Source organism: Momordica charantia (genome assembly GCF_013281855.1).
Source record: "Momordica charantia cultivar OHB3-1 chromosome 4 unlocalized genomic scaffold, Mcharantia_2.0 BLBB01000004.1, whole genome shotgun sequence".
In the NCBI taxonomy this organism is placed as follows: domain Eukaryota; kingdom Viridiplantae; phylum Streptophyta; class Magnoliopsida; order Cucurbitales; family Cucurbitaceae; genus Momordica; species Momordica charantia.
The window spans coordinates 1565581-1591637 of NW_028275162.1; the positions used below are offsets into that span (position 1 = coordinate 1565581).

Sequence of the window (26057 nt, forward strand, 5' to 3'; positions counted from 1 at the left end):
TCATCACAGAAACAAGCTGGGAAGAAGGATCTTCTCCGAAAATCGCCTCCACAACAGTAAGAGAGATCCCTATTATATTTAGATCAGTACTTCTTACTTATTTGAAACAAAAGAAATCACGGAAGAATCGAAACAAATCAGAGAGAAATACCATCTTATAAAATTCAATCGAATGACTAAAAGAAAATATATACCACGGAGAGGAGAAAGAGAGGAGGGAAGTAGGCGGCTGACCACTCCTTTCCCACTTATTTTTAGGGAGGAGTGGGAATCGCTTCCAAATTTCCTTAGCAAGCTTACAGCCGAAAATCACATGAGCAACATTTTCAACCCTGCTTCTACACATGGGACATCAATTAATTTTCAATGCATAATAGCCATTGTAGGTAAGCAATCATGGAGTGATTTTCGATATGAAATGTTTGATGTCAGTGGGTAACTTAAGATTCCAAATACTATTTAAATTTAAAATTTAATATAACCAAGTAAGTGTTTAATTAAAATTAAATTGAATTACACATTTAGTTCCTTAACTCTCGGGAAAAAAGTTTCAAGACTTTTATTCTTTTAGTATTTAACCTATTTGACATTTTGTGTAAATATGAACATACTTCAAATGATTAAGACATATATCATAAAAGTTACGAATTTAAATCTCTACCTCTCCATATGTATTATTAAAAAAATATAGAGACTTATTAGATATAAAACTGAAAATTTATAAAGTTATTAAAAAGTTTAGTAACTCCAGAAACTATACACTTGTAATTTAAATTTAAAATTATTGAATATGGAGAATGAAAGATTCTTTAGATATATACATAACTGGAAGAAGGTGAAATTTCATAAATGCTATAGAAAACAACGGACACGTGTCAACATCACATGAAAACTAGGTCAGGGACAGAGAGGCAAAAAAAAAAAAAAAAAAAAAAAATCCCTCGCTCGGGCCGCGCCACTCCCAGTCACAGCCCCACTTTCAAAAGGCCAAATATACGATCTCTCTGTTCCCATTTTATTTTCCCTCCACCTGTTTCCCGCCCCTCCCCTCAAAGCCCCTCCTCCCGCCCACTCCACACTCCATAAATCCCCAATCTCGCTCCTCCATTTTCCCAAGCCCTAATTCCTCTCTCCGATTCCCCTCTGCAACATGAATCGCCGATCCAGAACCTTTCACCGATCCGGCAACTCCCGTTCCGAGTCGTTTCACAAGTATCTAAAACCCGGCGCACTTGCCCAAATTCGGAATTCGCGTATGATCGCCAGATTCAATCGAGTCAACTTAGTTTCTCAGATCTACTCCAATCGATCCTCTCTATCGCCGCCCAGTGCGCCGCTGGACTCCGGTCTGCTTCAGGTTAACATTGTCGATGCTTCCCCTTGCTTTGCTGGGAGGGTGTACGGTCCCCCCTGTTTGCAGAGGAAGAAACTTCTGGCTGCTAAGTCCTTGTGGTTCCTCAGCCCTAGCCCGACTAATCTGGTCCCCGATTCACCGCCCGATCCAGTTATTGAAGTGTTAGGGGGTGAATTGTAGACATGTGTGTCATTGAATGGAATAGTTCGAGATGTGAATCGACATCTTATCTGTGAAATTAATATTAATCTTTAATACATGATACCTTTTGTAGGTAATCCTTAGTCGCTCATGTGAAAATTTTCCTCGATTTTACCGAATTGAAATAATAAGAGCTACCAAATTATCGATCTATTGTGTGTTGAGTTGGTTTTTTTTTTTACTTAATATTGATCATGTTATCTGTGGGATTCTGTTGTACTACTCTAATCTAGGGCTCATTTCAAACCTCAAAGCTAGGGGCTTATGTTGAACTTCTTGCCAGTCTCCACATTCTCTTCGAACACAAGTCAACTGTTGTCTACGACTGTAAAGAAAGCGCTGGAAGCATTTGTGAATTTCTTCCAGCAATTTCAACAATAACTAGGGTTTGTTTTCTGTTGTCCACTCGGTCTGCTCGCAACTGCTCTAGAACTATAAGTATTCTCTTAATTGTGTGTGGATCGAGGATTTTTGGTTATTGATTAATCCACACAGTCGATTCTATATAAATGTTAGAAGCTGTTTTAAGGCATTTAGTCGATTTAGAGTCAGGAGTCTGAAATCTATATAAATGTTCTATATAAATCTATAGTTTGGGATAAACAAATTACCATATCAAAATGCTTGACTCTTGATTCTATATTTATGTTAGAAATTGCTAGACATTTAATCCCTTTAGAGTTTGTAGTATGCAAATCTATAGTTTGGGATAAACAAATTACCATATCAAAATGCTTACTCTCTTGATTCTAATGTTAGAAATTGCTCTAAGATGTTTAGTCCATTTAGAGTTTGTAGTTTACAAATCTATAGTTTGGGATAAACGAATTACCATATTGAAATGCTTGACTTTCTCAATTCTATATTAATGTTAGAAATTGTTTTAAGATATCTAGTGCATTTAGATTGTGTAGTATAGTTTGGGATAATCAAATTACCGTATTGAAATGCTTGACTTTTTAGATTCTATATTAATGTTAGAAATTGCTTCTAAGACGTTTAGTCCATTTAGAGTTTGTAGTTTGCAAATCTATAGTTTGTGATAAACAAATTACCATATTGAAATGCTCGACTTTCTCAATTCTATATTAATGTTATAAATTGCTTTAAGACATTTAGTACATTTAGAGTATGTAGTTTGGAAATCTGTAGTTTGGAAATCTATAGTTTGGGATAATCAAATTACCATATTGAAATGCTCGACTTTTTTGATTCTCTATTAATGTTAGAAATTGCTTTAAGACGTTTAGTCTATTTAGAGTATGTAGGCTGCAAGTCTATAGTTTTGGATAAACAAATTACCATATCAAAATGCTTAACTTTCTAACTTTAAATATAATTTGAGTTTAATGCTCTTTAATAGTTTTGGATGCTGATCTTTTCATCCTATCATAAATATGAAAGATCTTGAAGGCACTTCTGGCATTTCTAGAGTTCTCACTTTTCTTTGTTGAGAACACGAACACAATTGGCAGTATCATTATTTGGATAGTGGCATTTTCCTTTGGTAAAATTACCATACCATATCTGCACCGTGTATCCTTTGGATGTTCAGTTTTAGTTATCAGTATAAGTGTGATTTTGACAATTCCTTCCATGCTTTAATTTCCTTGCGTATTTTCCCATTTCTAATGCTCCTTTGTTTAACAACGTTAGCTAGTTAGGCTATGATTTGTATTTAAGGATCATTGCATCTTCCTGCAACATAAGGTTTTATCAGTATAATGTAAGTGTGATTTTGACAATTCCTTCCCTGCTTTAATTGCCTTGCATATTTTTCCATTTCTAAATGTTCCTTTGTTTAACACGTTAGATAGTTAGGCTATGATTTGTATTTAAGGATCATTGCATTTTCCTGCAACGTTAGGTTTTTATCCCTTAATATCCTTTTATTACAGTTGTAACTCGTCAACTATGTTCATTTATTCCCATCTGTTTGATCTTTTAGTACCTCTGAACAGAGAAGTTGTTGCGGACTTGGCTGGAGAAGTGACATGTGAGACCCTCTCGTATCTGCAGTAAGATCCCGTTTGTAACTTGTATAAATGGTTTGTGAGTTGCTAAGAAATTGATATTTTGTAATACTAATTATACTTATACCAAGTGAATATCTTCAAATTTCTTTATTATTAGCAAGTTTTTCTGTAGGAAACTATAAAGAACAATATTTTCTTGGTGACTGGTGGTGAGGAATTCACCACTAATTTTCTTACTGTTCATCTTTCTTTTTTTGAAATAAGAATTTAGTGATGAGTAACGTGAATTCTTCCTACGCTATCGATATGCAATAGTAATATGTTGGCTGCTACTAAATATTTAAATATTTAGATAAACTCTCTTTCGGTTGACAATCTATAGAACTTAATTAATTTTAGAATTATACTTAGATACTGATGGTTTAGTTGTTTATCTTTTTTTTTTTAAAAAAAGAAAAAGTCTCACTACTAATCACTATTAAAAAGTTTGATAGTTTTTTATCTTTTTCAAAAAAAAAAAAAAAGTCTCACTCTCTCTTTCTTCATTCCTTCGTGCATTCAATAGTGGTGAATATGTGATATCAATCAGTAGGTAAGTGTTATTCATTTTTTAATATTTGGGCTGCGTTGTTTTGAATTTTTTTTATCGAAAGTATTTATCCTAAAATTAGCAAAGCTTATAGTATTTCAATAGATTATTATTAGTCTTTTTATTTTTACACATTAAATTATAAATAGTAGTTTAATATCATAATTTATTTTACGAATGTTGATTACAAAGCCTTAGACCAATAATTTTTAAAAATGGTATAACAACAAAAGAAATCTTAAAAAATTACTGAAAGAAATTAAATACCTTTCAAGTTATGCCTGAGTAATTTAATCGTAATTCTTGCAAATTGAACATGGATAAACAAAATCTTCGGACAAACATAGAGAGACCTTTCAAATTTTAAACAATATTAATTTAAAATATAACTGCTCAAAGAAGATTTCATAATTTTATTTTCCGAGACGTAAGTGATGAGACGCTAAACGACGTGGTAGTCCTTAATTTAGAACGAAATGAGTGATATCTTCTCCTGTGATTAGATAAGTTTTTGAATTTAGGTTAGAGTTGAAATGACTGCTTATAATTCTCCATTTCTAGCCATAAATTCACGTTTAACATTCCAGAAGACCCAGGGGAAAAACCATGAAAACAGCTTCCCTGGCCGATGAAATATAGATGTAAAGTAAGGCCTTGGGATGGAATACGACATGTCGGATCTACACTCGATCTAAAAGAATATCCGACGATTTGTCGTCTAGGACAGATAATATAAAGGAAATTCGTCTGCCTGACGTGGCACCACGTCGAAAAAGGGGGTTCATCAGCGTATCCCAATACGACATCGTTGCGAAACGGTGCAAACACAACACTGTCTGGAGTCGAAACCGTCGCCGCCGTACGAGAAAGATCAATCAGCTCAAAAGCAAAGAAACAGCGGTGAAAGGAAAACGGAAGCCATTGATACGAATGGAGCTTAAACACAAGGTCAAAATCGTTCTAGCAGTAGCGTCGTTTGCAGCGCTGACAATCTTATTTACAGCCAGACGGCGCAGGAAGCAAAAGAGCGTTCGTAGTTCGTGTTATTTACGAGGTGATGATCAGAAGCCTCAGTACACATTTAAGCGGGTCTTGGCTGACAATTCTTATTCTGTGTTCAAGCACTTGAAGCTCAATATGAATACAGGTAAAGTTTAATCCATTACTTTATTTCTGATGTTATATTGTATTGTGTTTAGATGCTGAGACTGTGTCGTTTAATAGTGGCAAATGGGGTCAAAAGCAGCTAAAATTTAAGTTGTTAGATGCATTTATCATTGTTTGTTTGGAAAAGGATAGGTCAAGTGCTTTTTAAGATGGATAATTTCCATGGAGTAACAGGATGTAGGGAAATGGAAATCTGGAAGATTTTTCTAAATTTGTTATTTAATAGTTGGTGAAAAGTTGAGTCATAACTAGTGTTCGAAATTTACGTCTGTAAGATTCAGTTGTGAAGGATTTTGCAATAGTGGTTCTCATGTTCTTATAACTTATAAGGGGGCTGACTGAATGAAGTGAGTTATTTTTGCAGACAATGATGTAAACTCGCACCCCTACGAGTCAGAAATACTATCATTGCTGGAAAATTCTTTCCCTGAGTATGATTTTGTTAGTGAAAGAAAGGATTTTACTTCAAGTGACGCTTATGTTTGGGTTGAGACCGAGTCCCAATTGGAAGAACTCGTGGATGTGTTGAATAAAGAAATGGTGTTTGCTGTCGATACAGAGCAGCACAGTCTCAGATCCTTTCTCGGTTTTACTGCTTTAATACAGGTAGATTTTAATCTCTCTCTCTCTCTCTCTATATATATATATATATATATATATCAAGGGAGCTTTAGTACACGCAAATTGATGAATCTTTATTTCATGCAACCCTTCTTTCTATAACAGTCATGATCATTGCTTGTTATTTTGTTGGAAGCAGATTTCTACACGCAAGGAAGATTATTTGGTTGACGCTATTGCTCTACACGATTCAATGAATCTTCTACGTCCTATCTTTGCCAATAGTCGTATTTGTAAGGTATCAAAATATATGATCAGGTGCTGGTTTAAAGGTTCAGTTTCAGACAAGCTTGGTATCCATTAACTTCGTACACTTTTTAGCTTGTATAAGGTTATTACTTAGTATAAATACATTGGTATTATTCCGTTCAATGTGGTAGAGCTACACTACCTTGTACTACTATTTGTTCAGGCGCTTTTCTATTTTCTTATGAAGTGCCAATATTTGTTTACTCGATTAATTTTTAAATGTTGCTGCCGTTCATAGGTTATACACACACACACACACATATATATTCTATGATAAGATCATAGTCTGAAAACTAAAAAAGGGCTACAAAAAAGAAAAAAAAGGGAAAAGCGTCACCCCAATTAAAGGATAAAAGATTACAGAGCACCATTGATTTGGTATTGATAAGAAAACTTTAGCAATTACATAATCTAGAGGAATTATACTAACTCCGTCCATAACTGGTACAAAGCATCATGCCGATTAAATTAAATGCAAAAGAGGTAACAGAACACCATCAATTTGGTATTGGTGAGAAGTAGAGCAATTACATTATCTGGAACTGGAAGAAACTGATTCTCCATCAATATTTTATTTGGTGTTAGAAAACTTATTGGTGTATGAAGGCAAGGTTCCAATTTAATTTAATTTTGTGTTCTAGGTGTTTCACGGTGCTGATAATGACATTCTTTGGCTACAAAGAGACTTCCACATATATGTAGTCAATTTATTTGATACTGCAAAGGTAAGATATACTTTTCAAAGGAAAGAAATGTCATCTTTGTAAAAGGGGGGAAAAATGAAGAAACTATGCACTTGTCATGTGTGAAAGTGTGACAGGTCAATTTTTTTTTTTTCATCTTGTGATTGTTGTTACAATGTAGGCATGTGAGCTGCTGTCAAAACCTCAGAAGTCACTGGCCTACTTACTTGAAACTTATTGTGGGGTAGCTACAAACAAAATGTTGCAGGTTGGACATCTTGTCTAATAATATACCGACGTAGTATGAGAATCCACATTTTGAGTCCTTAACCATCTGATTTTAGATATAAGTTATTTATTATTCTCTAATCATAGCAGGAGTACTTGGTATTTGATTTTGAGATATTAACTGACCTGATCATACAACATACTCATACATGTAATAATTTATGAAATGAGCATTTATAACATGTCTATCATGTTCTATTCTGTTTGAAAATTGTACAGTGCACTAGTTGCATGTTTAACTGCCTAAGATTGTCATAGAGCATATTCTAATGTTCAGTAATCTAACTAAATCTATATTAGTTTTAGCTTCAACTTAAATAAGGTAAGGAATGATTCATACCCTATCTTGTCGTACATCTAACATCCTTTTTCGTCTTGTTTTTATGTGGTTACTCATTAATGGCCAGCGAGAAGATTGGAGACAACGACCACTATCAGCAGAGATGGTGCAGTATGCTAGGACAGACGCCCACTATCTCCTGCATATTGCAAACTGTTTGCTTTCTGAGCTGAAACAGGTCAATGGTATGTCTTGGATCTCACGTTGGTGTTTGATGCCATTCACTTGTTGTATAACTTGTTTACATGCAAATTTGGAGAATAGAAAAAGAACAGTGGACGAAAGATGAATATAATGATTATCAATAAACAAGGAAGCAAATAGGGTCTCACATGGTAATGTGCTAAAGTTTTGTCTTAGCTTAGCCTTGTGCCATTTTCATAATAGACTCAACGATTTAAATATTACTCTGGACGCTTTTCTGACATTAATGTCTCAATATTGGTGAGAACCATATTTTTCTTCAATCTTGTAAAATGTGAATTTTTTTAATTTAAAAGAGATTTTAGAAACTGATTTATAGCTATTCTTTTGTAAGCATGTTAGACAAAGTTTAAAATCAAGATTAAGGTTGTGATGTTGTATAATTTATTTAAGTGGCATTAAAAATTTATTTATTAATTCAATTTTTTTATAAACATTTTTGGAATGTTCTTTGACACTCAACATTTATGCCGATATTTTTATAAATTTGAGATCTTGATATTTTTGTCAACATCAATATTTTCTTCTACTCCTATTCTTCCCATATCTATTGACCTTGACATTGTCATCTTTGATTTGATTGGAAAATTTTTAATTCCTTATGTAGCCTTGCTTTTGGGCTAGAGGCAGAGTAATTATCAATTTTAGTGGTTACTTTCAAATTATATCTCTTTCCACATCCACATCATCATATATCTAAGTGCATTAATGTATCAGAAAACTCTTCCACCGATGATAAATTCAATTTTCTTCTCGAGGCTAGTCGGCGATCAAACATGATTTGTTTGCAACTCTATGCAAAAGAGACAGAAGGTTCTCCTGGAGAGTCTGCTGCATCATCAATATCTTCCCGGCGTTTAAACAGTCAAGGTGTTAGTACAATAATTTCCTGTAAAACTCAGGTAAGATGCTTTCTTGACTACTTTGATGTTATGTCATTTGAAGCAGTACCACAATTCAAATTTATGATATTCTATCACCAGATTTTAAATTTTCAGTTTCAGGATCTTGTGAGGAGATTGTGCGCTTGGCGGGACTTAATGGTCAGTAGCTAATTATAGAAAAAAAGTCAGAAAAAAATTGATTGCTCTCAAAGATTTTTGTATTTATTTTATAATTATTTACTTATTTTGGATTTTGATATTTTCCCAATTTGCTCGTTCCATTTAACATCTTATCTCTTAGGGGGTTTGGTGCTTACCCCTTTGGTATTTGGTAATAGCTAGTGTTTAATTATTTATGGGACCGAAGGTAGAGGTTGGTTCACTAAGTGCTTTAAGACCACTCCAAAAAATTATAGGTTGGCCTTTTTCTGTAACTCCTCCATCATCCCATAGTGGTTGGTTGGTTAGGTGGAGAAGAAACCTTCCAGATGGCAAGATACATGATTGGATCTCTGTTATGGACTCCTTGAATCATTACATACTTGAAGGTCAAAACTCCATTTTATGGATTTTGGATGTTTATGGAGTGTACTTGGCTAGGTTGTCCTATAGTTATCTCACAAATCAAGCAAATACTTCTCCTAAATAGGTTACTAGAATTATACGAGTAATAAATATCTTAAAAATTCAAGCACTTTATTTGGTTTCTATTTCTTAAAGGCTTAAATACCGCTGATTCAAAATAGACTCTCAATTAGACATCATGAAGGTTAGACATACTTTTCATGTCACCGTGAAACCCGACGCATTACCACCTATGCTACTGGTTCCTTCTGCTTATAAGGACCATAGTAAGTAAATTAACTTTATGGTTGCTTTAAAATAAATGGCTTATCTATGGTATAGGCATGTAATTATATTAGCAATCTTTAGCTTGTCTTTATCGTGTGTCCCTCCAACCATCTATAGGCATGTAATTATATTAGCTATCTTTAGCTTGCGAATACAAATACTGCTGACATGATTCAAAATAGACTATCTCAATTGCTCTCTCCAAGTTGGCCAAAAATTAGACATCATGAAGGTTAGACATTCTTGTCATGTCATCATCGTGAAACCTGACACATTACCATCTACACTACTGGTTCCTTCTGCTCATAAGCACCATGGTAAGTAAATTAACTTTAGTGGTTGCTTTAAAAGAAATTGTTTGGACTTTGGCAATGGTATAGGCAATGTAATTCTAATTATATTAGCAATCTTTAGCTTATTTATCATATATCCCACTGACCAGGGATTCTTTCATTAGAGCAATGACAAAATGGAAGTTTCATTGTAGCTGCTTACCTGAATTTGTGATTGTCATTTCGTTTCAGGCTCGAGTTCATGATGAGAGCCTGAGATACGTGTTGTCGGATCAGGCTATTGTAGCACTTGCAAACAAAGTGCCAAAAAATACAATGGAATTATATGCAACTATTGCACAAGCTGATTTACATGTGGATTTGAGTCCGAGTCTGTTTCTTCCATCTCCCTCCCCTGTTGTTTGCAGCCATTTGGATGACCTTCATTGTCTCCTCCATGACAAGTCTGGTGACCTTGATAATATATTTTTGGTTATTTTACAGAACTGCATAGGTTCTGATGGCAGTTGCCCCCTTTCTATATTTAACTATGCACTATTGGTTAAGTATAACCTAAAAATGATGACAATATCTAAACATAATCATAGAAAGAATGCAAAGCAAATATCTAAAAAAGCTTCCAGAGAGCTTTTTGTGCAGAAGTTCTCCTGCAAATCTCCAGTTTATCATAATTGTAGGATTTATGCAAATGATGGACGCTTGCTTTGCTATTGTGATCGACGAAAACTCGAATGGTTGGTTAGCATCTGACATCTCATAGTTTCATTACAGTTATAATTGTAAGTGGCAGGTTGGCAATGTGAATACTGAATGCGTTTGACACCAAACAATTATCTTTGTATTTAAACAGGTATGTGCGCCGAGAGTTAGCAGAGCTTGTTGATGATGATCCTCCTGCCATAAAGCTTCTTTTTGAACCCAAAGGCCGTCCAGAAGATGAGGGCAATGACTTCTATATCCAGAGTAAAAAGAATATATGTGTTGGTTGTGGTGAAGGAAACCACTATTTACGTTATCGAATAATCCCCTCATGCTACAGAATACACTTTCCTGAGCATTTAAAAAGTCATCGGTCTCATGATATCGTTCTACTTTGTGTGGACTGTCATGAAATTGCCCATGCCGCTGCTGAGAAGCACAAGAGAGAGCTTGCTGCAGAATTTGGAATTCCACTTTTTGTTCGTAGAGTGGTTGATACTAAGGAAGCCTTTAATTTAGCTGAGCCATCTGATTCGGGAACCAACTTTCAGGAGGAAGGTGTGTCACCTTTAGAATTGAGAACAGCTGCTATGGCCCTGTTGCGGCATGGACCACGGATGCCATCAAAGCGTCAAGAGGAACTCATGCTTGTATGAGACATATACTATGCAGGCTGTTACGTTCTTGAGATAGTCACTGTATATGTGTGTGCAATGGATCATCTGCTATCCTAGCCATTTAAAAGATCTTTGATTTCATGATATCAAATGCTTAGTACTTAAATCATTTAATAGGGTTCCATCTTGGTAGAAATTTGTCATTCAAAATCTTCATGATGCTATAAGATTATATTAATCATCAACTGTAGCAATTAGCATTTTTCCATATTCTCCATCAGTAGATTGAGACTGAAAATGGCCCTGAATATTGTTTATTCATTAGTATGCTGTAGGTATTGGCCATTTGAAGATAACCTTTTTTAGTTACGTAATTCCCATTCTTATAGCATCTTCAGTAACACCATGGTATCGTGAATCATCAACCCCTCTGGAATTCATAATATATCTTTTCCTCACCACTCCCATCTTTGTCGTGTTTTCAGACTGTCATGAGATACTATGGGCGGAGGGAGATATCTGAAGAAGATTTGGAAAGGGCTCTGTTGGTTGGCATGAGTCCTCATGAGAGAAGACGACTTCAGAAGAAAAGGGGTATAGCTTTGAAACACTCGGCACAGAGTAATTTTCCCAATGCTGAGCATCAGAATGGTGCTTGTGACATTGACACGTCGACTGCGGTCAATTCATCAGTTGGTATGTGTAGACCGTAGAGAAGTTAACTTTTTGCTGACACGTGCATTTCACAAAAGATAAAATGTTATTCATAGAGGGTGGAGAATAAGTAGTTCGAGCATTCATTCTTCTGTTCTAATTAAAGGCTTGATGGTTATGCCAATGCAGATATTAACAGTCACACAAACTCAGATAGTGGTAGTGTGTCTGACAAATGTCTGCCTGGTGGACAGGTTGGCTTTTCTGATAATGGCTCCGCTAGAACTGCTCAACCCAAATTCAATCCAAAATTATCACTCTTGGGACATGGACCACATGGTAAACAAGTTGTGGATCATCTACTGAGGGAATATGGTGAGGAGGGTATCCGACAGTTTTGTCAAAGGTGGAGACAAGTGTTTGTTGCTGCTACTAAACCTCGTTTCTTACCCGCCGGTTGGGACGTCAACCACAGGTACACTGAAATAATCGACTTAATTCAAGGTCTAAAACTCCAAAATGGGAGGCTCATATTATAACCACCCATTTGGACGTCTCTTTTATGATTGACATTTCCTGTCATATTTAAAAAATGATTATCATTTACTACCATGAACGTCGTATTATTCCAGTCTCCAATTACACTGAAGATTCCGTGTTTTTCCGTCTGCCTTTTTTGTTCTCACTATCACATTGTGACCTTTCTCATCAAGGTATCATGGAATCACCATACTTCCTGATAGTCCACCTTATTTAAGCAATCATTTATATTGGTAACAGTTAAAAAGTTCATTATCATTCAGTTAACAACTCTTGAAATACAGTCTCAATATTCAATATTGCAAGTGGACAATGTTGTTACAAATCTTTTCTCTACTATGCCTTCATATTCAATGATGATTATAAATAAAGGTAAAATAATGAAAGTTACACTATCGATATTTGATAAAGGAGACGGGGTTGTTTTTATCATGTTGCTGTAGCTTTACCTTTAGGGACTCAAGATCATATCGTTAGATGTTTTAATTGACCTTGTTTCTTGCCTGGTTTGTCTTGACATCTTGTTTTGTGATAGGTTGCATAGACCTGCTTGCAGATCTATGTCTAGGCTAATTATCATTTGAGCTCTTTTGACCATGGAAATTAATGACCATACAACATGAAGACATACAACTCCTGTTTTATTTCTCTATGGCATCATCTTTAATAAATATTGATTTGAATTTCATAGCACCGTTCACTGACCATGAGAAGGTGTAGATCATTGTGTCAATGATTTCTCCTGTTGCTTAATCTCTGAAGTAGTGTTGTTATGTTCAGATCTCCATTAGTGGAATGATTTGCTTTGTGGACATTGAAATCTTTCCACTTATTTTTTATTCCAGTGGTAGAAGGGACTTCGGTGAATTCAGTGTATACAATCCTATAAAGAAAGCTTCCCCTTCTAATGAGTAGAATACTTTGAAGTACTGCAGCAGTGCTCATGTTGCATGCACTGCTAGCATATCATTTTATGCTAGGAATTATCAAATTGTATTCGGGTTCATTCCCACAAGGCCACAAGTAAAATTTCTCCATTTTCAATTTGGCACGTTATTTATTTATTTATTTTTGTCATTTTCAAATGTCTCTGATCTGAAGGAAGTTAATTTGTTCAATTATGTGCAGATCTTCTGTATTATAAGATTGAGATGGCGGCCTTGTCTTTGCCCCCATCTCGTGAGCCTTTCATCTCTCTTATAAATTATACCTTACTGAATTCATGCTTGCCTTTGGACCTCTTTGACTAAGCATTCTTGAATGTTTTCAACATAGCTTAAGGAAATAAACTGCATTAGAAATGGAATTAATTTTTGAAGCCACTTCCAGGTAAACGACCGGCCTCTTGTTTTCCAACTATAAGGTTAAATATCAGATGATTTATATTTCTGTTCAGAGGTTCAGATATAAACATTTATGTTTTTGCTAGAATTTAATCATGTTATAGATTAGACGATAGAATTTTGTCAGTAAATGAGTTTAATCTTTATTCTTATCTAACAAAACCTAAACGATATGTCAATGTGATCCCTAATTAGATAACATTGTATAGAAGTTTGGTCAATCTGAACATAGTTTAATGGATGAAACATAATTTAATAGTTGGATCTTCTATCAAAATAATGCTTTATTTTCTTAGCTATTTGAGGAAAAGGACGGTCTAACAAACTGAGACTTTTATGGTAGAATTACGCTAGTTTTCTAATTCTAATAATAATGGCAGGACCAAGCATACGTCTTGAATTTCAACTGTGTAGGAGCTACAGCTTAACAATCATCAGGTAAAGTATCTCGGGAATCATGCGTTGTAAAAGGATGAAGATTTTAAATTAACAGCTAATTTAATCGCATCCATTATCTAGAAACATCCATTGAGAGGTTGGCTGGAGATCTCGCTGGCCTACCCATTATTGGTCTCTCTCGTCCAAATTTGTTATTGACGAGGTCAGCTTCAACCAATTAAACAAACATTGGTTAAAATATTACAGGTAAACCTTACACTTCTTAATTTTTTTCTTATTTTCTCGGCTCACATGATTAATTTTTCCTTGTTAATTCCTCGATGAGGAAAATTAATTAAGTTCTGACGCCTTGATGATTCAGTAGTTCTAAACCCAGCCGCCCCAATTAGTTTAGTTTTGATGTAAATATGGTTCAAGTGATCTTTTGATTTTATTTATTGGTTTAAATACTATTTCGTTCATGTACTATCGGTTTGGTTCATTTTGGTCATTATACTTTCAAAATGTTCATTTTGGTCTCCACTGCGATCATTTCATTTTTATTGCATTTATTTCTATCAAAATTTTAGCATGACATTTTACTCACTAAATTTATTGAAATGTAGTTAAAATTTTGTATCAAAAGGTTTTGTATTGTGTATAAAATTTGTGTTTAAGTTTATAAATAGAAACTAAAATGGTCATTTTATAAGTACATAGAAACTTTAAAAGTACATAGACTAAAATTAACAAAAGTTGAAAATACATGGATCTAAATGAACCATTTAAAATTATAGAGACCAAAATGAACCAAAACTAAAAGTATTAGGACTGAAATAGTATTTTAACCTTATTTATTTATTTTGGTCCATACCTTTTGAAACTTTATTTTTGATCGTTAATTTTTTGCTCATCATTCAGAAACAAGATGGTGACCAAAATTCCATATGGATAAAAATTAAAGAACTAAAGTTGACGTCTTAAAAATCAAAGACCAAAAGAAGAAATATTCAAAGACCACAAGCATTTTCCTTCAAACAATTAGCTTTTCCTTTACCTTGTAGCTAGTGCAGCCGAGGCCTACTTTCATTGTATGTCTTAATTTAAAAAAATCTGGAAATTGTAATGTTGTCTATGATTGAAAACTTTCTTTTGAAGAGGATAAATAAGTATCATGTTAGGTCTCACCCACCCACACTCCCAAGTCCCACATCCACATGTAGGCTTCTGACACATTCCAAAGTCTTAGGATTTAAAAGACGTAAAAAAAAGTATGATTATAGAGAGAGTGTGAGATGGGAAGGCAGGTGAGGCTGAGGGTTAGAAGAAGGATGTAGATGGGAAGCCACATGGTTGTCGGCAGATGGAGGAATAGTAGATGGAGATGGCCTTTGCCTTCCTTTATGGGGCCTACGCTCGTGGGTTATGGCCCTCTTGTTCCATTCCATCATCATTGCCTTTGGAATACCACTTCTAAACTAAACTAAGTTGCCATGTGAATTTGAGGGTTTGGGTATTCTTCTACATGAACCGAGGTTGTGAAAACACTGAAATTAAGGAGGGAAAAAATTCAGTTGCCATAGTTTTTTGCAATTGTAAAAGCACTTCTAAACTGAGTTGCCATGAGGATTTGAGGATCTGGGTATTCCACATGGCGTGAGAGGTTGTGAAAACACTGAAAATGAGGAGGAAAGAAAAGATCTAATTACCCCAGTTGATTGAAAAATGTTATAATAATACATCAACTTGTAAAAGCACTTCTACAGTAAACTGAGGAAAAAAATCAATTACCTAGTTGAACTAGTGTAATTGCCACGAGAGTTTGAAGATCTGGGTATGAGGTTGTGGAAACATTGAAAATTATGAGGAAAAAAAGTCAATTACCTAGTTGAACCAGTGTAATTGCAATTTTATAATGCAAATACTTAGCTTCTGACCCGTCAGGATCTATCTTGTTCTAACTATTATTGAATGTTTTACAACTAAGAGATATAAAAAATATAGATTTTTTATTTTTTAGATTAGGAATTTAGGATAGAGATAGATTATGACCGGTAAGGAGCTGAAAAGCAAATTTATTTGACAAAATTAGGTTTGACTTTTTAATGTTACTGTACACATACCTAATCTAGGAGTCAACCATCCCTCTGTTAGTTAATTTTTGCTAGTTAGACTATCTCTATATATAATGTTGCAATACCTTGTCATTATTAGATTTATTATCCCAACCAAGCCAGTAATCTCTAAAAGATAGTGCAATGTCAAAAATAACAAAAATAAATTTCTTGGTACTCTTTTATAGGGTATTAGAGGTTCTATTCTTTGCACAATGCTTATGGCCGCTTTCACTATTTTTTGAAGGAGGTATCGTCTCACTTCAAATGTTCAAAATTATCAAGTTTTCCACCTGGGAGTTTGAATTTAAACATCTCAAGAGAGTATCTCTAAACATTCCAAGCTCTAATCTATATAAAATAGTGTTAATTTAGTGTTATTTGCATAATGGGCGATATAATTTTTCAAATTTAGTGAATGAAACGTATATTTCTAAATTCGGTTTATTCATTAGTGGCAAGAGTAAAAATGTTGTCAGTTCATGAACCAAATGGGTCCAAATTTCTTCGATTCAATAAATTCACCCTGTATTCTAGTGTTTTAAGAAGCATGCCCTACACAAAGGACAATTAATTACTTGTGTCGATTGACAAAAACTAGTGGAGATGATTGAAATTTAATCTAATAAATCCACAAGGACGAGACGCTTGCGTGGTAAAGCAATTAAAAGAAGTGGTGGAAGAAGCCATCATTCTTCTTAATCTTGATTAGATATCATTTAGAAAACAACTTGGCTGCTCATTCCCCTTCTTCTTAATTGGATTACGCTGTCTCTAACATAAAAAATTAAAGAGTTGAAGCTAAAAAGAAAGAAAGAAAAAAAAAAAAAAAAGGTCAATACCTACGTCAAACAGTAAACAATGATAAACGAAAATCATTAATAAAATTGAATAAAGAAAACTCATAAATCATTGTGAAGAGTTGAATCATATCCGCCAGCCTAACTTTTATAGCAAACATATGTTCTATAGCCCTATGGATTTGAAGTGTAAAATGAAAACCATATTGGTAATTTTCGCCAAGCTCGTGTTTTTTATTTAGCTAATTGTGTTAGTTGACTGTTTTGGAATTTAGAGTTCGAGCAAGAAATAGAATAAAATATGTGGATAAAACACAATTTAAGGATGATTTATGTGTCAAGGACAACGGTACCCCAAGTATCTCCACAATGGTATAATAATATTGTTCGCTTTGGGTATAATCCTCACGACTTTGTCATACCAATGGAGATAGTTGTCCTCATCTATATACCATGGATCATGTTCTTCCCTGACCAATGTGAAACTTTGTTTGCATTTCCTTTACAAATCCAATATTACGAAGTTTAAACACAACTATACAGGCACTAAATTGAAACTATGGGGACCCAATGTTGTCCTTGCACAGTGTAGTAGATTGGTTATCAGATGTCTTTTGAAGGTAAAAACTGGGAAGCAGTAGCAACTGAATCTCTCATAGGCTTGAAACTTAGCAAGATTCTTGTGCGTGCTGTTATTACAAACTGAAACTGACAAGATGTGTGTAACATTGAGGAGTATGAAAGGGTGCAGAGAAGAAAGGCAGGCCTTAGAAATGGGAAACTTGGTTTGGTGGGGAAAGGGGCAGAGGAGGCGTAAGGAATGGGAGTGGGTGGAAATGGCAGCCTTGGGTTTCTGGTCAAGTTTTTGAAAAGTGAATGGAAACTGCCATTGCAAGATAGGCATCTGCATCTGCATTTCTCTCTCTTTCTGCTGCTGCCACCACCGGCGCCAGCGCCATTCCTTGCCTTACAGTCCTCTTCCAAGCAATACTCTCCTAAACTTGCGAATCAATTTTCCAGGATTCTCAATCTCAACCCCTCATTCTTCCATCTCTCTTTCCTTTTCTTCTGATTGTGGAAATGCATAAAAAGTTTGGTTTCTTAGTACCTGATTTTAATCTTCTTATGCATCCTTGAAATTAAACTATATGAGAGTTACCGTAGCCTATTAATTTAAGTTTTTGAGTCAATTGGTGATTTAACATGGTAACAAAGCAGGAGGTCTTGTCTGCGAGCTTTGAGAGTGTCTTACCAGGTTTTGTGCAAGTTTTCATGTCAATGAGTGTTGATATTTGTAAACGGTTGAATTAGACCATAACCCATTGACTTGAGATTTTGAGTTGATTTATGATTTAACAAATTTTGTATATGATTAAAAACTTTGGTTATTTAGAATCATATTGCTTTTACCATTTTCATGTTTTTAAAAATAAGGTTGTTCGGTCAATCTGAATATAACTCAATTGGTTATTCACAATTAAAAGATTGTTGATCGAATCTTTATCCTACATGTTGTAAAAGAGGTTGTTCGTGATCCTATATTATAAAAGAGGTTGTTCGTGATCCTATTGTTTTACCCTTCTGAGTCCCTCGCCTTTGTTTCAATGCTTGGAAACTTCACTAAGAGTCCCCAGGTCATCAAAATTCTTGAAAGTTTGAATGGATCAGTATATTTGTAAAATAAGTAAATTACAAGATTGCCTTATGTTTTTTAATTTTAAAAAAGGTCTAATAAATTTTTAGATTTAGTGTCTAATTGATCCATATATTTTAAGATTTTGGACAACTTTTAACTTTTTGTTGTGGCCTATTAGGTATTTTTAAAATTTAGGGATTTATAAAACACAAAATTGATAAACGAAAGAGTGTTTTTTTTTTTTTGGTTCAACAAAGTGAGAGATTTAAACCCTTGATCTTTAGAGAAATAAGTAATGTCTTAACCAATTAACCTTTACTTAGGTTAGCAATAGATCATAAATTTATTAGAAACAGATTTGAAACTTTTGAGATTTATTAACTTTTTTTAGTATTAATACAATATAAAAGGTTAAAGATTTAGTGATTTATTAGACATAATTTAAGAAATGAAGGACTAGATTTACACTTTTAACTTTAAAAATATTTAAGTTTAGGTATATTATATCTGCGGAAAATTATATTTGTTCAGCCTCTCGTACGCTGGGAAGATAAATAAAATAAAATTTAATTAGTGAAATCGAGATAGATTAAAAATAAATTACGTAAAAAAATGAAATGACAATGGAATCATTGAAATATTTTTTGATTGTGCATAACCGACCAAAGCACGACTTCCAAAAGAATCAATGCAAAATACGTAAAAATTGCTAATATCGATTTTTTTGTTAATTAGATCTAAAGCATGAACTAATTTGAATATTGAAACATATTAGAGGGAAATCCAACACAAATATCCAAGAATCCTTATCCCAAAAATAAAATAAAATAATAATAACAACAATAATTTCTGGACGAAATTCTGAAGCTGAGAGAGAGAATAATTTTGATGCTAAGAAAAATGCACACGTGTCAGCTTGCTTATGAGGTGGGGGAGATCTCTAGCAGAAACTTTGGCAGCATCCACGTGACCGAGGGGCGACACATCACGTGATGCATGGTACAGATAAAGGCCCATGGAAGCCCCTTCTTCTACTTCCATCCAATTACCATCTGCCACGTTTCTTTTCTTTGTCGATCTGTCACGTGCAATTTTTCTCTCTCTAATTTGTTGGCCAAGCTTCTTGTTTTTGCCTTTTCCACGCTTATCCCCACCTAGCTTTTATCTTTGTTACTTTTGTTACCTATTTCAAATTTGAAACTCTTAATGTTTTTTTTTTATTTTCTAGAATTGATATCGTACTTTAATGGATTCCTATAATCAAAGTTTGTTATCTAGACTGAGTATAACACCAAGACTCGAAGTACTTACCATTGCGAACTCTAATATTAAAAATTCAAATATTGCAAATTTTGATATTTATTACTTTTACGAGATCAATGGTAGAACTATATTAAAAAAGGTTGATGGTGGAACTTAAGAAAACACGGAATCTTATTATATACTTGCAATAAAAGTTGGTATCAAGTCTTAAGTATCTATCAATTATCTTAACAAACGCCCTAAATTGTATGTAATTACGAGAGAGTTTGACTTTAATTGAGTAAAATAATCCAATATAAAATAGCAACTACACACCACCTCATAAAAAAAAAATTGAAATGATTGGTTTAGGTGCATGAATTTCATCAGTTTAGCTATTGATTTATTTCAAGATCATTTTCTTTAATTACCAATGCAGATGAATAGATATTGAAAATTCATTTCTTTTAAAAGAAAATTCATATTTTGATTTAATAAACTTGAAACAGATTAACCCAAATATAATTTTTATTACATGTGTTTATATATGTAGGAAATGATAATATTGACATGTAGCTTTTATTTGATGCTCATAAAGCATCAATTCTGTTCCCTTCACCCCATATTCAAGAGCTCCTCCATGTACCATTTGATTCCCAAAGACATGGCTATCTTTCACATGAGCATTTTTGTCATGTGATTTTGGGTAAAATTCCTAGGAAAATTTGAGGGGCACTCCATATTTTCTAATATATTTGTAAATATGCATTTCTATAAATACATGTATTTAAAAAGAAGTTAATGTAACCAATAATTGATGTGGACATAGGTTTATTGTACTGATATCAATGTTTCATAGCTTATATTATATTTGCAATGATTTTTATTATATTTTATCTAAATTATGCTAGATCTACCACCACTCTAAAGTTTTATTAAATTGGGTGTTTGAGATCTCGTAGTATACCATCTACCATGAGTCGATTGACTACTAAAAGTAGGTTGTAGGGTTGGTTATTAGTGATCGAGCAAAGAGAGATGACTTGTAACGTCCTAGGCCTAATATTCAAAATCCGAATTCGGCACCTAATTGTGCGGCATTTCCATGCATCATCTACGACTTGGTTGCATCACCGTCTTTATCTGAACTACTTAGAAGAGACCAACACGAGTCATTTCAGACTCATATGCACACATAACTTTGCAATTCTTATGATTTAGCCACAAGAAAGTGCACTTTGTTATTATAGGTAAGAACTATCGCTTTTTTTAAGTCTTTCTTGACCATGCTTCCATGATCTCAAGATCTCTCGTATTTGGAAGTGAAATCAGTTCATTCACTTATCCCTCCTCCCTACTTGAGTGTCATACGGCCAAAATAAAAAAAGAAAGAAGCCTTAAGCAAAACTTTATATATATATATATTAAAATTTCATGTATAATATTTGATCGGTCGATTGATTATTGTATGTATATATATACATATTAAAATTTCATGTATAATATTTGATCGGGAGATTGATTATTCGTAGTTCTAGGAGAATCAACTGATCCACGACCATTGTGCCTTTAAAATCAACCAACCGATTCTGATTGGATTGTCGACTCAATTTTTTGATTATGCATGTGTACTTCTGGTTGGCTAAAAATTCAAATATCTTTAATGTTACCGTTCAAATTATGATATTCCCTTAATTTATCTAAAAATATCACAAAAGTTTTTCCAATCTCAAAATGTCGTTTAAATCTAAATGGTTGTCTCCTACAATAGGTTGCAGATTTAAAGTGTTAGGTAAGAAAATGTCCAACTCATTCTTTTACCCATAAAATTTAAAAAAAACCCTAAAAATTATGGCAACAAAGCTAAAATTGATATATAACCAAATGGGTATGGCGTAAAACATAAACACACATAATTTCGGGAATGAATTTGTTTGACGAACTTCAGAACATACATTTACACAACAAATATTCCCAGTAAAAATTGCACCTTTCTCTTCCTTCAATTTTTGAAATTTGACTATTTCCTTTCCAAAGTGACAAAACAAAATGCATAATTTCAAAGAACATGGTACCACATGATCTCCATGGCACCATGATTGATGGGAACTGAGCCATTTTTTTTTACCTTTTTTTTATTTTTTGAGGAAAATATTTAAAAAGTTTGAAGCACTGACAAAGGGTATTTATGTCACTTTATGGAACAGTTTGGTGGTTTGGTATTAAGTAAGAGGGTAGTTAGTCAGTCTCCCCTCTTCCCCTTCCCCCTCTGCTTCTCATTTCTGCACAACTTCCCAGCTTCCAGAGAAGTTCTAGAGAGAGAGAGAGAGAGAAGAGAGAGAAACTGGAAGTTGAAGACTGAAACAACCAAACCCAACTTTTTTTTTTTCTTTTTCTGATTCAAATCTTGTTCTTTAGCTAATTTCAAATTTCCCCAATTCCTACTGTTTTATTTTTCCTCTTCTGGTATTGGGTCTTCTTTGATTCAATGGTTATGGTTTTTTGCTGAGAGAAGTTGTTCCGGGCAGCGTAAGAGAATCTGGGCAGAAGATGTCCTGGAAAATTAAGCCCGAGCAATCTTCCCGGAGCGTCGTTTCGCAGAGATGGGCAGTTTTCCTCTGCCTGGGCAGCTTCTGTTTGGGGATGCTCTTCACCAACAGGTTCTTATCGTTTATCAATCCTTTCAATTGAGAAATTTCTGTAAATGTTTGCTGAGAAACGTTGAAAATTTTTGTGGTTTTTGTTGAACTAGCTGAGGTATTGTGATCGTTGATTTAGGTATTTTTCTTGGATTTCGAGGTCTTGGATTCTAATTCGTTTTTCAGCTCAAACCCAAATTTGGATGGTTTTAATTTTCTACGGAGGATACCAATTTTTGGGATAATTTATTTTTCTGGGTCTGTGTTTATTGGGGGAAACATTTCCATTTTTCGTTTACTAAATGCAGCCGACAGTATTTAATTTTTAGTCGCTTTAGAGAATTGGTTTAACGAATCTGTACTGAAAAATTGATTACCAGCAATTGCAATCAATTTAAAGAACTGTTTTATTTTCGCCATTTCTTCAATGAATCAATGTCTTCCATTCATATCCCAACTTTATTTCTACATTTCACTGAAGACTAAAGCTGTTTATGGATTTGATTTGCTTACTTTCGTCTTTTCTTTTGTTGTTGTAATCATGAGTATTTCTTACAACATCCACCGTTAATTATGGTAGAAAAAAGAGCTCTGTTTCCAGGAGCTTAAGATTCAGCTCTGTCGGGAAGAATGTTCCAATGTTTTTTTTAAGAAAACTGGAATCAGATTTGGGTGTTCTTAAAAAGTTTAAAGTATGGCACTGCAGAGATGGCGTTTGAGAATGTTGACTGAAGAACATGTTGAAATTTTGTGGCAGGATGTGGACTATTCCCGAACCTAAAGGAATCACTCGAACTACTACCGCGTTCGAAGCCGAAAAGTTGAAGTTAGTTTCAGAAGGTTGCGGTCCGAAATCGGTAAGCATCTTCAAAGTCTTTTTGCTGGTGACTTGTCCAAAGTATATATGCCTAAGAAAGTAACTACATTGCTACTTTCTTTTTTATGTTCTTTTTGTTAAATTTCTGATTTGTTTATGGTCTTCTAGTTGGATGAGAAGGAAGTAAAGCGTGTGTCAAAGGACATTTTTGGACAAGTCTCCAAGACTCACAATGCCATACAGTGAGTGAAAGTCGAAACCGTTACTTGGCTTGACCGCACATGATATGAATCTTTCACAAAGAGTCAAGACTGCTAATTTACTTTGATGTTGCTCTATGCAGTACATTAGATAAAACCATTTCGAATTTGGAGATGGAATTGGCTGCTGCCAAGGCAGCACAGGAGTCTATACAGAGTGGTTCACCTTCATCAGACGATCTAAAGAATACCCAGTCATCCGGGAAACGAAGATATTTGATGGTTGTAGGGATCAATACTGCTTTTAGTAGCAGGAAAAGACGAGATTCGGTTCGTGAGACGTGGATGCCTCAAGGTTGTTGAGCAGCTAGTGACTAAGTTTTTTTCTGAAACTAACCTTATTTGTACCATCATTTCTTCTTATTTACATTATGTGCTAATGAGGGTACTCTTGGACATATGAAAATAGGTGAAAAGAGAAAGAAACTGGAGGAGGAGAAGGGCATTATAATTCGCTTCGTTATCGGCCATAGGTACGTAATCTTTTACCAGTTGACGATACCTATTCAACGTGATTTGTTGACTCTGTATCATATATTTGCTGTTTTAGTTCAAATCTTAAATTAATGTCAGAACTACACCAAGCTTGTTCGTTTTAGGTAACGACTTTAATGTCCGAAATTTCGATTGAGCTTCTTTTTCATGGTGTACAGTGCCACATCCGGAGGTATCCTAGACAGAGCTATTGAAGCAGAGGACAGAAAGCATGGAGATTTCCTTAGACTGGTAGCGATTTGTGTCTTTTTGATGGGAATTATTGTTTTTATCGATACGATCTTCATCCGTATCGTGTTCTCTATGCAGGACCATGTTGAAGGGTACCTTGAATTGTCTGCCAAGACAAAGATATATTTTGCTGCAGCAGTTGCATTGTGGGATGCGGATTTCTATGTCAAAGTTGACGACGATGTTCATGTAAATATAGGTAAGCAGAATTAATCATTGGTATTTAGATCTTAGGAATTAATGTCAGATTTGTACACATGTTCTCCTGATAAGTGTTTAAACTTGTTGATGAACTTGATGTTATGATACATTAAACTCATCTCCTTCCATTTGGTCACAGCAACACTAGGTGAAACTCTGGTCAGACATCGGTCGAAACAACGGGTTTACATCGGATGCATGAAATCTGGTCCTGTCCTGTCACAAAAGTAAGATTACCCTACCGTTCTCTCCTGGCGAATGTCGAAAGTGGCCAACCTTTGGTTTCTTAACCAAACTTTATATTGCATTGCAGGGGAGTTCGATATCATGAACCCGAACACTGGAAGTTTGGCGAGGCAGGTAACAAGTATTTTCGCCACGCTACAGGCCAGTTGTATGCTATTTCAAAGGATTTAGCAACCTACATTTCTATAAACCAGTAAGCATCTATCCGTTTTTGTTCGATACTACAGATCTCGCAATTGATACCCCCACAAATTTGGTCTGCCAAAACTGTATATATGTGATGGTAATGAATGATAATTGTGTGCAATCTCAGGCATGTTCTCCACAAGTATGCCAATGAAGATGTTTCCTTGGGATCTTGGTTCATTGGACTCGACGTGGAGCACATCGACGACCGGAGACTTTGCTGTGGAACTCCGCCCGGTAAATTCACGTTTTCACGAAAACTTTCTTCTGTCGACTGATCATCTTGATTCAAACACGGCCTGTTTCCCATCCATTGATCTATGCAGAGCTCTGAAAAGTTAAAAACCTATAACTGGAAGTTGTAACTATTTGGTGCAGATTGTGAATGGAAGGCACAAGCAGGCAACATCTGCGTCGCTTCGTTCGACTGGAGTTGCAGCGGGATCTGCAGGTCTGCCGAGCGGATTAAGGAAGTCCATCGTCGATGCGGAGAAGGCGAGAATACATTATGGAGTGCCACCTTCTAAAATGCAGCTCGCCTCACTTCTCCTTCCGAACTCGGGAAGGTCTTACGAGCCCGCAAGTTCGGTTTTTGTACCGGTATAGAATGTGTATTGTATTATCACAGTACAGAGAGAGAGAGTAAAAAAAAAGAGGAGAGAGAAAAGAAAAGAGAGAATGCTGTTCATGGCAACTCAATATTAGCTCAAGAGAGTATAGCCAGAGTAGCAGCTGAAAAAAAGCAAGAGAAAGGCGCCAATACCACCATTCTTTGTGGCTTTTAGATCACCATTCTGTCAGAATTTCATGGTATTCAAGCCCAAAATAAATACAATTGCAACTAAAATTTTCAAAATTTCTCTCTTTAAGAATCTTATTGGGAGCAAGTTTCTCAAATACTAAAGTCTTATCGTCTATCATAATGATGTGAAATTTTTACCTATGATATTCACTTTCTCAACAATATTTTCACCCAACTACTGGTAAAAAAAGTTTTAATAAGTTATATCAAAGTCTCCTTTTTAGGATTGACCATTCTTTTTTATGCCAACTTGAATATATTTCAACTGGATATGTATATTTTATTGAAAGACGGAAAGTTAGGACCTCTCACGTGCTTATGTTATTGAACTTGAAAATAAAAAGCTGGATAATAATAATTAAAGGGAAATGCACAAGATATTTCTATATATGAATAATCACACACATATATAAGATAATTTTAAAGTAATGTTTTGATAAATTAAAATGCTAAGAA

General features: G+C 34.6%; 3 protein-coding genes across 5 annotated transcripts; all 3 read left to right on the top strand.

The window, feature by feature from the left end:
- Positions 1–1020: 1020 nt before the first annotated feature.
- On the top strand, positions 1021–1706 carry LOC111007734 (uncharacterized). Its single transcript, XM_022280205.2, has one exon. The coding sequence runs from the start codon at positions 1151–1153 to the stop codon at positions 1532–1534; it is 384 nt and encodes a 127-aa protein (XP_022135897.1). The 5' UTR covers positions 1021–1150; the 3' UTR covers positions 1535–1706.
- Positions 1707–4917: 3211 nt separating this feature from the next.
- LOC111007668 (Polynucleotidyl transferase, ribonuclease H fold protein with HRDC domain-containing protein) lies at positions 4918–14418 on the top strand. 3 transcript variants are annotated; one of them, XR_015790289.1, is made up of 15 exons: positions 4918–5267; positions 5652–5893; positions 6048–6146; positions 6799–6882; positions 7022–7108; positions 7536–7653; positions 8390–8574; positions 8671–8715; positions 9933–10435; positions 10552–11050; positions 11503–11713; positions 11861–12146; positions 12992–13234; positions 13340–13992; positions 14074–14418. XR_015790289.1 is itself a non-coding variant. In XM_022280111.2 (13 exons), the coding sequence occupies exons 1-13, from the start codon at positions 5051–5053 to the stop codon at positions 13124–13126; spliced, it is 2646 nt and encodes an 881-aa protein (XP_022135803.2). In that variant the 5' UTR covers positions 4920–5050; the 3' UTR covers positions 13127–13329. The 3 variants fall into 3 exon arrangements, 2 of the variants coding, with proteins under 2 accessions (XP_022135805.2, XP_022135803.2); XM_022280111.2 differs by lacking the exons at positions 13340–13992; positions 14074–14418 and having other exon boundaries at positions 4920–5267; positions 13057–13329; XM_022280113.2 differs by lacking the exons at positions 12992–13234; positions 13340–13992; positions 14074–14418 and having other exon boundaries at positions 11926–12072.
- A 7550-nt stretch (positions 14419–21968) lies between these two features.
- Positions 21969–25655, top strand: LOC111008029 (putative beta-1,3-galactosyltransferase 2). Its single transcript, XM_022280620.2, has 11 exons — positions 21969–22384; positions 23121–23220; positions 23349–23422; positions 23524–23735; positions 23850–23913; positions 24094–24166; positions 24245–24365; positions 24507–24594; positions 24681–24806; positions 24927–25036; positions 25178–25655. The coding sequence occupies exons 1-11, from the start codon at positions 22275–22277 to the stop codon at positions 25324–25326; spliced, it is 1227 nt and encodes a 408-aa protein (XP_022136312.2). The 5' UTR covers positions 21969–22274; the 3' UTR covers positions 25327–25655.
- The last annotated feature ends 402 nt before the right edge of the window (positions 25656–26057 follow it).